The 14,626-nt window shown below is 34.1% G+C and overlaps 1 protein-coding gene across 2 annotated transcripts in view; it reads right to left on the reverse strand.

The window, feature by feature from the left end:
- Window positions 1–14,626, reverse strand: part of LOC149791647 (lymphocyte antigen 75-like) — a 195,995-nt gene that overhangs the window by 155,122 nt on the left and 26,247 nt on the right. For both annotated transcript variants that reach the window (XM_089970198.1, XM_089970197.1), the window contains exons 5-10: window positions 12,584–12,680; window positions 9,848–9,974; window positions 7,106–7,191; window positions 6,017–6,129; window positions 2,452–2,581; window positions 1,790–1,872 (exon numbers count right to left, since the gene is read on the reverse strand). In XM_089970198.1, the coding sequence (XP_089826324.1) occupies window positions 1,790–1,872; window positions 2,452–2,581; window positions 6,017–6,129; window positions 7,106–7,191; window positions 9,848–9,974; window positions 12,584–12,680 (636 nt within the window). The remainder of the gene's footprint in view (window positions 1–1,789; window positions 1,873–2,451; window positions 2,582–6,016; window positions 6,130–7,105; window positions 7,192–9,847; window positions 9,975–12,583; window positions 12,681–14,626) is intronic.

Raw genomic sequence — 14,626 nt, forward strand, 5'->3', positions numbered from 1 at the left:
GTCGTTTATTGTTATATATATATATATATATATATATATATATATATATATATATATATATATATATATATATATATATATATATATATATATATATATATATATATATATATATATATATATATATATATATATATATATATATATATATATATAAAGCTAATAAAGATCATAAATGTATTCGACAACCATTTTTTCTTCTGAAACAGAAAAGATTCAGAATTTCGTGGCTGGCTAGCACTAGAGTATAGTAGACGTACACTACGTTGAAGGTATTGCGTTCATAAACAAGGCCAATCGCTAAGGTCAAGTCAACAACTACTTAGATCAAATGCGCCGTACAATAATTTGAATGAAAGTCACGTAAACATCACTTGATAGTAGGATTGCACGTACCCTGTAGAGCTATAATGCACGCTGTTATTGTTGATTGCTTCAATTTGAAACGGCCAGAATATGGATGCATGATTTATTTTGAAATAATTTGATTTATTTTTTTCAGAATCATTTCATGAATCAGATTCTGTTGGTTTGATGCGTATATAGAGACTATATAAAGCGAATAAACACCACGTATTCTATTCTTCATTCTATGCTAGTTCTGTAGGAAGGTTGAGAAGAAATTTTGATTTACCTATAATATTTTATCTCTGGATTTAAAAGAGTGGACGATCTTTAATTTGAACATTCAATATCTAATGGAATATGTGAATTTGTTAAAGGACTTGAACGTTTAAATAATTCTTTTCGGATTATGCGACACTTTGAAGTAGTTCAGTGATATTTTACGTTCGTGGGATTACATTGAAGCAAAAACATTATGATCCAGTAAAGTGATTATTCAGTGGTGTCAACACGGTAGCTCATAAAGACATTAAAATCCTCATTCGGAATACCTTTGGACAGTTTCCGGTACAAGTGAGAAATCGATCGCATAATTCAGGATAATAATCTAAGAATACATATACTGTGGATTATTTTTCTTATTTCTGTCACTCTTTTGATTTTGTATTTTATTTAAAGAAATTTACTTGTTTGAAAATTGAGTGCTTGTTACATTTGCCTCGTCTTGTTACTTAAATTGAGACCTATACACTGTAAAGATAGTATCTAAACCCTCAGATCAGTGAGATCCGGTAGCCCTGCTGAAAACATCAAATAACTTCTAAGGTCCTCGTCGTCGAGAAAAATAGCAAAAAACGTGTACAGTTAGGGTAACGTCAGCTAGATCCATCAAAGAAGGCCGAGCTAAACGGCACCAAAATAGTATACTGTTTCAAGAATTTTTTTTAGTCCAATTTTATAAAGGGAAATTACAGCACAACACATATAGCCAATAAATGCATAAATATCTAAACATAGTAGCTTGAATGTTCCGATGTTTTTACTATAACCATGGGTAAATTTATTGCAATAGTCAAAATAGAGAAAATGAAGGAATTGAAATCAATGAAACGAGCCAAATTAATTATTGAAAGGCTGTAAAAAAAGTATTCATTACGAGAGAGAAAACGAAGCAACATTCTTAATTACAAGACAACGCAACGGTATCTTAATAAGCGTATCTTTACGAGGCTTTGTGTGGCAATGTTTTGGGCTCAGACACGAATAATATATTTACAATACATGTATATATGTTTTACCCAATCATATTCGTATTGATAAAATGCGATAAATAAACCAAGCATAACAGGAAATAATTTGGAAGAGTGGAAATTAGCAGTTAAACATAGTACATGAACTTGAACAAGGCTATACTAATTTAAATTATTTTAACGTATCTGAATACCTGAAAGACCAATCCACAAACTGTCTATTTTCTGACCAATCTTTTCTTGTATCTCGGAGGATGTAAATTGCACGTTATCCTGGCTGAAAGATAGACCCAATATGCTTCCTGAAATCTCTATCTCTCTCTCTCTCTCTCTCTCTCTCTCTCTCTCTCTCTCTCTATATATATATATATATATATATATATATATATATATATATATATATATATATATATATATATATATATATATATATATGTACATGTTTGCCAAAGGTAAAACCTTTAGAAAAGGGCTCTCTCTCTCTCTCTCTCTCTCTCTCTCTCTCTCTCTCTCTCTCTATATATATATATATATATATATATATATATATATATATATATATATATATATATATATATATATATATATATATATATATATATATATATATGCTTGCCAAAGGTAAAACCTTTAGAAAAAATATAATTATACAATTTGACCATGGTCCTCAGCTTCAATATGAATAAACGATATTGGCATACTAAATGAATTAAGACTTGACGCTGTCAATGCATCAAATATATAAAAGTTGGTAACAAAGATTATGGTGCGAGTTTTATCGACATCTTGTCTCATCTACTTTTGTTGTACGTATGCCATTACTAACATTAGCTTAAAATGTAAATAAAATAGCTACCCGTTCATTTGAATGAGTGAAGCCCCTCGCAAGTTGCAGAATGCAACAGAGTCTCTCCACGTCATTTCTATCTGATTGAAGAAGAGATAGCATTGCCCTTGTTTCTGCTCCCATCCGTCAGAACACATGCCTTAAAACAGAAAAATAAAAGTTACATCAATTCAGTTATCTACTCGTGGTAATTCATGGTTGAACGAACATCACAAACTCTTCACATTTCTGCAAGAGGAAGTCATTACAGGAATTCGAACTGGTCATACTTATATAACCCACTTCCACATACTAAAAGGCAAAGACCCGCCAGTGTGCGTTTCTTGCAATGAACCATTCACTATTAAACACTTTATGACGGAGTGTTTCGACCTCCAACGGTCGATGCTTTAATATACGTGACATGAAGGAATTTTCTGATGCAATAAGCGTGACTTGTAATGTAGAATTTCTGAAAGAAGTAAACATTTATTCTAAGCAATAACTTTTTATGCCGTCACTTGAACATTCTTATGTCATGTATATACTGTCACTTATTTTCAATACCTTTTCAGCTGTCTTCATTAACATACACCATTTACATTTCCTGTTGATCGGGAAGCTTTATTTGTTACCGTTACCATCTTGTCGTTTTACCTTTGGTTTTATATCGCTGGTAGATACGAAACCTTTCACAACTTTTAAATGATCCTACATATAACCATTTGAATGGTGTTAAATAGCCTAACAGTGCTGGTGCACCGTAAAAATATAATCAATCAATCAATCCTTTCCCCCCAGTCGTGTAAGACACGTGACCACATCCGGTAACAAAGGCATCGACGCTCAGTTTATGGATATGGAGTGGGTGTCTAAGCCTGATAGATGAATTCTAAAGAAAATTGATGTTCAAGGATTGAAATATGCTTAAAAGATATATCTATAAAATGGTCATTTTAGTGATAGTTACATGATAATGTGATTAAAAAAATCATAAATATGTAATTCTTTATAAGACTCTCTCTCTCTCTCTCTCTCTCTCTTACAGAGATTGAGACTTGCTCTTTGTCTGCATCTTTCATGTTACCTCGATTGAGACTGAATGGACCTCTTATGACTCCGTCAGTCTCTTCTGTATTTTCTCGATTTAGAGTTACGGACCTCTTTTGGTCCTTTTGTCTCTCTCTTGTCTATGATGTTAACTGAGACTGAATGGACCTCTTATGACTCCGTCAGTCTCTTCTGTATTTTCTCGATTTAGAGTTACGGACCTCTTTTGGTCCTTTTGTCTCTCTCTTGTCTATGATCTTAATTGAGACTGAATGGACCTCTTATGACTCCGTCAGTCTCTTCTGTATTTTCTCGATTTGGAGTTACGGACCTCTTTTGGTCCTTTTGTCTCTCTCTTGTCTATGATCTTAATTGAGACTGAATGGACCTCTTATGACTCCGTCAGTCTCTTCTGTATTTTCTCGATTTGGAGTTACGGACCTCTTTTGGTCCTTTTGTCTCTCTCTTGTCTATGATGTTAATTGAGACTGAATGGACCTCTTATGACTCCGTCAGTCTCTTCTGTATTTTCTCGATTTAGAATTACGGACCTCTTTTGGTCCTTTTGTCTCTCTCTTGTCTATGATCTTAATTGAGACTGAATGGACCTCTTATGACTCCGTCAGTCTCTTCTGTATTTCATCGATTTAGAGTTACGGACCTCTTTTGGTCCTCTGTATCTCTCTTGTCTATGATGTTAATTGAGACTGAATGGACCTCTTATGACTCCGTCAGTCTCTTCTGTATTTCATCGATTTAGAGTTACGGACCTCTTTTGGTCCTCTGTATCTCTCTTGTCTATGATCTTAATTGAGACTGAATGGACCTCTTATGACTCCGTCAGTCTCTTCTGTATTTCATCGATTTAGAGTTACGGACCTCTTTTGGTCCTCTGTATCTCTCTTGTCTATTATCTTAATTGAGACTGAATGGACCTCATTTGACTCTCTCTCTTTCTCCTTCTATCTCTCAGCATATGTTCAAAGAAAGCGAGTTCCATGCATAGTTGAATATATTTATTTCTGATATTTCAAGAGACACGATTACATATATTAAGATGATTCGTATTTTCAATATCTTAGCTGACTCAATACTTTTTTTATTTATATCACTTCGATTACTTGTTGTGTTGCAAGATGTTATACTATCCAGGTATTGATTAACCTGATGTAATCTACGTAGAAGTCAGTCAGTCATACATATGAAGACATCGCCTTTTGAACAACATCTTCCAGGCTCCTTTTGGTTCTTTTAGGTCTCACTTCTTTAACGTACATCTTCGTTACATCTCATCACTATTTCGTCAATGCTTTAGATTATTCTATAACAGTGTGCCTCTAAGCTCACTGCCATACATGGCGCAAATTTTTTATATTAAAAACCCCTGTAAATCGGGTATCTTTAGTGTGGAAGGCTTCTTATATTAATATTTTTGCAGAGGATCTGGTCATGATTAAAACCTGAAGAGCACTAGGCCACCCACCTTACTTCTGAACTCTACTCCCACCCACTTATTCTCGCCGCATATGCAAATTTGACAGTGAGGTCACCTACTACTGAATGAAAAAGACCCACCTCTAAGTGGAAGGACAATTACTCAGCAAGTGAATTTAAAAAAGACGATTAAGAGTCAGCCTATATCTTAATACTGAAACTCACACTTACTATTGAAACCGACGTACTACCTTAAATAATGCTCATACAGTGTAATACTTCTTGTGCTCCAATAGCCAGATGAGATGGGAGATGCAACAGGGAAATACTTGATACCAGCTGTGCAAAGATTGGTCATTCAGCAAACAGTATAATTGGAGATCAAAAGTGTATAGTTGTACACTTGTACCGTTTATGTGCACAAAGTGACAGAACAATTACACATATATTTCCACGAGCACAGTGAAGCAAAATTACACGCAAACATTGAATAGGCAAACAAAGAATACGTTCTAAACAGGATAGAAAGAATCATAGCCCAAAAGGGAAAAAACACAATGTTAACGCGAACCATCAAATACTAACTAGTGAGCCAACTATTAAACGCACATGTAGCATAGTCCTTGGTGTGATTAAGTTCTCTCTCTCTCTCTCTCTTTCTCTTTCTCTTTCTCTCTTTCTCTGTCTGTCTGTCTCTCTCTCTCTTCGGTATTACGTCGAATGAGACTTATGGACCTCTTTTACCTCTTTGTCTTCGTTGTTACCTCGACTCTGACCTGCATGCATTTATTGACTCTATACATGTACAATTACTTATGTTTCCAACTGAGTTTGCAAGAATTAAAATTAATATATACTAATCTCCCAGCTCATGGCAACATATTTATGCAATTGCCCCATGACGTTTAAAACATTCGCATAGAGGCAACCGAAGCTCATTATTAACAACCATCTTCAAAATTTCTGTTTATAAAATGTGATGCCTTCTTTACTTCTTTGATGGATAAAGTTCATATTTTAAAGTTCGGCTAATAAAAAACGAATGATCAATTGAAAAAATAAATTTATGCATGTTTATTCTTTACGATAAGGGACAGGAAATTCAGTTTACCTAGTGATTTAGTGCAGATGAAAGTTGATTCGTCCATACATTCAGCATACTCCCAGTTCAGTAAACCATTCTTTGTCGCATTCAGTATAACACAAGAACTTGTATTGGTTAATCTGCAATTAAAACATAAAATGAAGGCTTAAATAAGTTCACCAATAAAAAGATGGTATGGATTTCCCGCATACTGCAACTTGTCTTGGCAGGTGAATTCACTAAATATATAATCTCCGCAAGTAAACATGAGTCATTTAAATGTATAAGTATATATCAAATTAGAAAATGTAAGTGGATTTTACTAACCACGTCAGTAAAACATTTACATGATATGTACACTGTTGCAGATACGTTTGATTTTCATTGCCACTTAATTATCATCGTCGGAAATGTGCTGTTTGAGTGCAGGGCCGGCGCCAGACCCGGCCAGACTATCTGGCGCCCTAGGCAAGGTTAGATTCTGGCGCCCCCCCCCCAAAAAATATCAGTTTCAAAATTTATAAACAATACATTTTTTTAAAAAATGCGCCCCCTTGAAATCTGAGCCGGCCCTGTTTGAGTGATACAAATATGTATTGCGAACAACTTGAAAGCATTTGAAATATATGCTCCACACACACACACACACACACACACAGACACACGCCGTATTTGAAATTAAATTTCACTTTTGAATTCAGCACATGATGATATCCGTAACGTCAAAAATGAAGAACAACGTGTGTGTTTCCATTCCATATTTATTATATTCTTCAATATTTCAATGTTTTATCCCGATACGTAAGTATACTTGGCCAATCAAATTGGACCATCGTTTTAGAATAGACTGTGACTCTGAATTTCATGTAAAAATAATTTTACCAAAATCAGTACTTGCTAACCAGTGCATTTTGGAAATTAAAAGGAAGATTTATTTCCTTCTAAAATACTTTTTTTTTGTGTTAGGCATGATATAATGAATCTCATCGCTACGAACAACAAGTGACATACATATCACACTCAAATGATTACTCCACTCCACCTGTATGTGTTATTCTTCGAAAGTTATGGAATGATATTCAAAAAAATTCAATTGTTATAATCCGTTTGACGTACGTGTGGTTGGAACTTTCGCTATCAGACCACCAGGTCTTCTCAGGCAATTTTCCATTCATCCATTCCAACACCATATTTCCATTCCACTGAAATGAATAAGAATGCAAAGGTAAGAGAAACAAGCTAAATTTAGCAAAGGATATGCGTAAACAAGATTGCTGAAGAAGTGACCGAAACCGTATGTAGCATTACTGGTTACTGTTACATATATTTGGTTTAATTTATATTTTATTTAAATTGTGTTTGATTTGATTTGATTTGATTGTTTGTGGGTTTTAGAGTCTTTTGATTTTTCTTTACATGTCAATGTAATGTAATTTTGTGTACAAGGAATTTGATATTTTCCAGAAAATTCAGTTTGACTCGAGTTTTAACCTAGATACCAAATAATAGAAACACTTGACTCTATTTTGGACATAGTTTCTGGCCTTGATTGAGGGTCAAGTAAACAACTTTTTCTATGAGTAAAATGATTGGTTCTTATCAAGGACATACAGGAACTATGTGACTTTTACATGTAAACATGATCAAGTCATCCTCTATTTCTCAATATATTTCGTAATTAGGCGAAATACTTAGTATTAATAGTGTTCTTTATATTCTCTAGAGATCTCAGAGTCCAGGGCTTTTTAACACTTGATGTCAAGTTGTTTTCCTCTGTCGTTACCAGAAATTAACTTTTGAGTTTTTGAGTTATTAGTTAATTTTTATCCAAAGTATTTGGACTCTAAAAGATTAATTCGTTTCTCTGGAAATATTGTAGTCATACAGAATTCTTGAACAATGACATTTATTCAAAATTCTGTTTAGATTTCCAAGACCGGAGGATACATTATTGTGTTTGTGCAAGGAACTGTAGACGTCAAAACTTTACAGGCTACAGCATACGTCATCGCCTTTCATCTTGGATTCTTCGTCGGGACTCAAGCTTGAAAGCATTAGAACATTTCAATATTAGGACTGCAAAATCTTTATTCGTGGATTATTCTTGTATTAATTTTGAATATGATTCTGGAAACCGTAAGTGCTCATATTGTTTTATTTTTACAGTATTTTCCAGGGAAATAAAGTATTTGTTATATTTTACAAAGCTTGTGGTTTTCACTCTTTCTTGTGTTACTGTTTATTCGATCCTAAACACGCAACATTTCGGACAATTGTTTATGATGAAGCAGCCTAGTTCAAAAGCGGCAGTAACCTATCACAGCAAAATCAATAACATTATTTAATACTACAACGAATTGATTCAAGAATGTGTCGCACAACCAAAATTCAAAATAACTTGTCAACAATACTAGTCTAAAGACGATAATAGACGAATTTCCAGCACTCGTCTTATAATGCTGATGACGTATCATATTCCAATTAAAGAAAATCCAAGACAAGCATCCTGACAATGTGGTATAAATTTGCCAAACTTAAAAACGTCAAGTGCTGACACTTACTTATTTAACCAAGAAGGATATATGGATCCCCAAGACGCACATTTTGTAACTGAATTGCAAGTTGACAGAAACGAAAATATTGCGATCGGCACTATCCTTATATCAGATCAGAAGGGCGACTGGTGGAAATATAAAGAAAAGAACTCCATCCGTAGCAGGACCAGCGAGGCTATTAGGTATTTCATTACTGACCTGACATGGGAAATTGAGGAAGTTTTGTTCATTTTAACATGGTTAGGAGACATACAAGCCTGATAACAAAAACGGCATATTGTGTCACACAAAGACGTTCTTGCGGCGCTTAAAGGCTCATGTTGAATCGTCATAGACAATAATCATCCGTATCGAATAAATTCGTCTAAGATATTAAAATGTATTTTTATTTGCAAGAAATAGCTGATATGAACAGATCTGTTTTCGTCAGTCTTATTTCAAAAATAATTTACAATCCCTTTCTGTTTTGTAAATACCAAAGATTGTTTTGTTTTCGAATGGAGAATCTTTATTTGACCCGATGAAAACAATTTCGGTCAACTTTGATGTATGTGCAAATATTATATTATTTCCCTCTTTATTAGTGTCGTACATAGCGAAATAACAAAAATTACATATTTAAATTTAAACATTTTTCAACACTTTGTACTTCAAGCATTTTGATTTTTACCATGTTAAAACGGCCATATTTGATTCATTCAAAGGAATTTACTCCACATTATCTTGGAGAAGGTGCACATTTTGAAGCTTGATGTGCCGAGTACGTTATTAAGCAATGCCCTGACTATAATTAATAAATATCGTAAGTGGATAACAACATATGGTATTGTCGACACTATTCAGCACCATTACATGATACATTGACTACATAATCACACACACACATACTCACTCACTCATATATATATATATATATATATATATATATATATATATATATATATATATATATATATATATATATATATATATATATATATATATATATATATATATATATATATATATATATATATATATATATATATATATATATATATATCTTAGCATAACCAGATCTGTCTTGTATGGCCTTATTTCAAAATCGGACTATTCTAACGTACTGGCATAATGGCTTTTTCAATATTTTTGATTTTGCTTTAGGGTCCATTTTACGGGTCATAGTTTTAGTTAAATGGCCGCAATTGTTTTATAAATTTGTAAATTTTGATTTCATATTTGTGCGAATAGACCTCCAAACCGTGTCATTTCCTAGTAATGTTCTACGACTAAATGCACATAGATTAATAAAATAATGACTTACGTCATTTACAACATGCAGACCTAGCCATGAGCTTCTTCCATATTGTTTTGCCAGGTCCGTAACCAGTTGCTGAGTCTCTTCATTCAATATGCTTACAAGGATGGCATCGTATTGGGCACAAGTGTATCTGCAATGATAATGATGATAACACTGCTTCATATCCCATGAGCATTTACTCTTGAGTGGATGAAGCTTGCGCTGTTTTAACGTATTATCAATTTGTGAGGGAAAGAAAACCCTTAACTTTGTACCTTTATAGCTTCATTAATCACAAATCCCTGCTTTAACGATGAAGAGTTATTTAAGATGCAATTTCTAGGAAATGATGTCCCATGTTTTGTCGTAGGAAATATGATTTGTAGAGGAAATAGCAAGATAATGGTGGCAAAAACGTGAACAATTTAAGGTACAATCTGAAGAGAAGACACTAATGGTAAGAATATTGGCTTTTAGAAATAATTCATGTAGGACAAAACTAAATGGCAGATGTTTACTTTAGTTTATTCGTTTAAAGAATAACATTAATATTTTAAAATATTTTGTTAAACCCTATGTAGGGAAGATGAAATGCCGTAGACATGACAACTGAAAAAGAAATAATGGTCAAAATTCGTGTTTTGCCATGAAAATACCCTCACCATCTGTTTAAGAGAGTATCGTGTGAGAACAAAAATTGTCTGATAATTTAAGGGATCAAAACTGACGTGTCAGTGAATGATGTAGCTTTGGAAAACTGAGCAGAGTTGCTATATTTCCGTTTTAAGGAGATAGTTGCATATCAGTTTTGGTTGATATATAATTAGAATTCAAGCCGGTAATTGGTCTAAAAGGAGTCTGGTTCTCAGGGGTCGTACCTTTCGTAGAACATGAAGTATCATAATGAAGATCTAAATCAGCAACACACAATTTCATACTCAACCGAGATATCATCAAGCTGCTTACTTTGATCCCTTTTAAATACAGTCATAAATTGCACATAAATGAAAGTGTAATTCTCATAATTAATGACCGTCACTCTGATAAACGAAGACGTAGAATTTAGTAAATCAAAAATCAATTAGGTAACATCAATATCAAGTTGGATGCCAATTTCGTTCGAGTCCAATAATATAAAGAGTTATTCTGCAGACGTTGAACTGAATTTGCCTCACAACTAACGATTATAAATCCAATAAAGAATAATGCAGACAGTGATGATCGAAGTCAGAAAAGGCATTAGCAGTTTCACGCAGACTAGAAGATTTGGTTGAAATTTAATTAAGTGATCATCGACGTCAGACAAGGTATTTTCAATATCATACATAAAAGACAATTCGGTTGAAATCGAATTAAATGATAATCGAAGTCAGACAAGGTATTTTTAATATCACGCCGTCAAGAAGATTTGGTTGAAATCGAATTAAGTGATAATCGAAGTCAGAGAAGGTTTTCTCAAGCTCACGCAAACAAGAAGATTTGGTTGAAATCCAATTAAATGATGATCGAAGTCAGACAAGGTATTCTCAGTACCACACAGGCAAGAAGATTTGCTTGAAATCCAAATAAGTGATAATCGAAGTCAGAGAAGGCATTATCAATCTCAGGCAGGCAAAAAGATTTAGTTGAAATCGAATTAAGTGATAATCGAAGTCATACCACGCATTCTCAATATCGCGCCGACAAGAAGATTTGGTTGACATCCAATTATAAATAAGAGTTACTGTGTGGAAAATAAAATAGTCCGACAATCAGGATAATGACAATGTCGAACACTGGAGAACAAACTCATACACGGCGTCATTTGTATCAAACTGCAAATTTTGTTAAACAATAATACATAAGGAAGTTACGAGGGATCAGCGGAGGGCTGAAACGATTGAAGGACATGTGGAAAGAATGATGAATAATTGGAAATACCTACGTCAATAACCCACCCACCTCCAGTGATCCGTTTCCAACGAGAATTGTGGGAATAACTGAGACAGCCCAAATATATTAAAATAAGGTCAACTGTGTGCGGCAATATTTATATTTAAAGAACAAGTTTGTTGTTTTTGGTAAATGTTATATCAGTTTTCAAGTAAAATAATTTGGGACTTCCTGCAACACAAGCAGTAGCTTAGATCCCTGCCTGTCGCCTCAGTTTTACAAGGAGTTAAACGATATCTGGTTGTGTAGTAAGCAGTCACGTGATCATCAATGACGGCAATAGTGACGAAATCTATCTTTAGCCTTCAATTAACATGTGCTGGTACACTTTCTAAATGTGATAAGACCAGCTAATATTTTGCATCATAGAGAAGAGAATTACTACTATCGATTAGTTTAATTATCACATACTTATTTGTGTTTTGGAAACAAAATATTTGGAAACAATACCGTCGCAAGGTTTGAGATATTCATCTATGAATGCAGTAGGTTTTTCCAGTATAACGTTTTTGTTAAAATAGCAATGTGGTTGAAATTGTTGAATATTAAATATATTCTACACATTGTAAACTAGTGCAAAATTTTGAAAAGAATCAACGCATCGCACGCAGATGACCCAACTACAAAATCTTTCCAGGAGGATTTACTGATGACAGAATATATCTTATGTTGACAAGCAGATTAATAAAAATCCGCTTACGTTTAAAATAATGATTCGATTCAATTAGTTGTTATTCCTGCCAATGTTATATTATGTTCAGCTTTCTTTGCAGTCAATGATTTATACATTAATATATATTTAGAATTAATCGGATGACGAGCTCTTACGTGGCGTCCTGGAAATTCCTATTGATGGACATGCTCTTGTAACAGTTCCCTCCCAAATGTTCCCAACCGTTGTCCACGTCACAAGCAAGAGGGACATCTGCAATTGAAGGAAACACATGAAGGTTTTCCAAAATAATATGGCAACACAAACATATCTGTCCGTCAACAAACAGCTGATAAAGAACCAACATGGCGAAGGGGGGGGGGTACTGGGACGGGAGCCTTCTAACTACACGGAAAAGTTTCATACTTCGTGCAGTCACCCATTCCAAGAAGCAAGCATTAACGTAGTACATATATTTTGGTCTGTGTCTAGGATATTGGAATTCACCCCTAAAAGTACTAGCCTACCTGAAATTGTTCTAGAAATGAACCTTTGTCCTCTTCTTTTGTGTTTTAGTTCTTGTTTCACAATATTGTTTATTTAAGAAATTACTCCTTCATGCTTTAACATCTTAAAGCAAAATATGTCTTAATTTTGTTTTCAGTATTTAGTTTGGGTGCAGTTTATTTTTTCAAATGTACAAATGTTTTACTGACCGGAAATACTAAGTGCTCTTAAATAATATTCTTGGGCAGATACATTAATTTGGAATTATAGTGAATTCAGGCAATTACATCTTTGACTATATTATTGTGACTAGGAAAGTTTAAATGACCATACACAAAAGAGTGAACCCAAACCAAGAACTACCCCAACCAAATCAGACTCAATATATAAAGTTTGAATAACCCTATAGACTATCACTAAGCGGTCACTGACGCTGTACTATCTTTAAACAAAAACGGCATAGAATATATCTCCAAAATATCTGTCAAGACGACAATTCATTAAACTTTTGGCAAGGAAGTCAAAAAATGTATACCCTGGATAAAACAAGGCGCTTTCCTAGTGAGCAGGCTCCTCTCTGACCGAACCTTTGTCCGCGCCACTGCCGGACATTAAATTAATAAACGTGCATAGCACATATTAAATAATTGAAGGGAGAGGCACTTTTTCCTTGCTTTATGGACAATTAATTAACCCTCCACATGGGAATAAAATCATAGGTGTCCCGATGTAACGTCATAGTGGCGACCAATCGCTACTGGCGTCACATACTGCTTGGTTGACACCTAGCGCAGCTAATGCAGACTGAATTTCTACCTTTAACTCGAGTGTGTACTGGGAATATTTCCACTCGAGTATAGCCTTGCATTCAGGTCGCTAGGGTCTATGAAGCCCGTCATATTGACCCAAGACGTGATGACTCAATTAAATAGTGCCTTTTATGCACAGTAATACCTGGGAGATGATGCTCTAATTCCTTCCACGAGACCAAATAAATAGTCCGCTTATGGACATTAACCAGACGTACATGCCCGTATGGGCGAAAACGTCTATAATTTAAATGATAATGACTTGATTTCAGTAGAAGCTGGGCTGTTAAACTGTTGTATGTTGTGCTGTTTGGAGTTATTTAAAATTACTTGGTTTTTAGTTATTTCAAATTACTTTGATTCAAAAGGATTCATTCCATTATTTTTCTGGAAAGTACGTGTGCTCATGTAATATTGTAAAACAAGGTCGGTTGTTATATAAAACCTTTTTTCAGCTATCAGAAACCAGAGTGATAATTCTTGTTTCTACAAGGAACTGTAGACTTCAACACTACAGATTGCAGCATACGTCATCGTCTTCCATCTTGGATTCGAACGTGAAATCAGTAGAACATTTTGTTATTAGGACAACTAAAATTTTATTCTCGGATTATTTTTGGATTATTTTTGGATTGGATTCTATAAAACCATAAGTTCATATTTGTTTAATTTTTACAGAATTTTTCCAGGGAAATAAATTGATATATTTTTCAAAGCTTGTTGTTTTTACTCTTTCTTGTGTTACTGTCTATTCGAGCCTAAACACGTGACATAAGAATGTATACCATCATACTATGGCTATTGGTACATTAGTACATTCAAGAGTACAGGCACTTCGGTGCCTTCAGCGCGAACGGTATTTCGAGCACCACTGGAATTTAAGTAAATCTTTATTGATTGGGA

The sequence above is a fragment of the Sinohyriopsis cumingii genome, chromosome 9 (assembly GCF_028554795.1).
Source record: "Sinohyriopsis cumingii isolate HCF-2022 chromosome 9, ASM2855479v2, whole genome shotgun sequence".
Lineage (NCBI taxonomy): Eukaryota > Metazoa > Mollusca > Bivalvia > Unionida > Unionidae > Sinohyriopsis > Sinohyriopsis cumingii.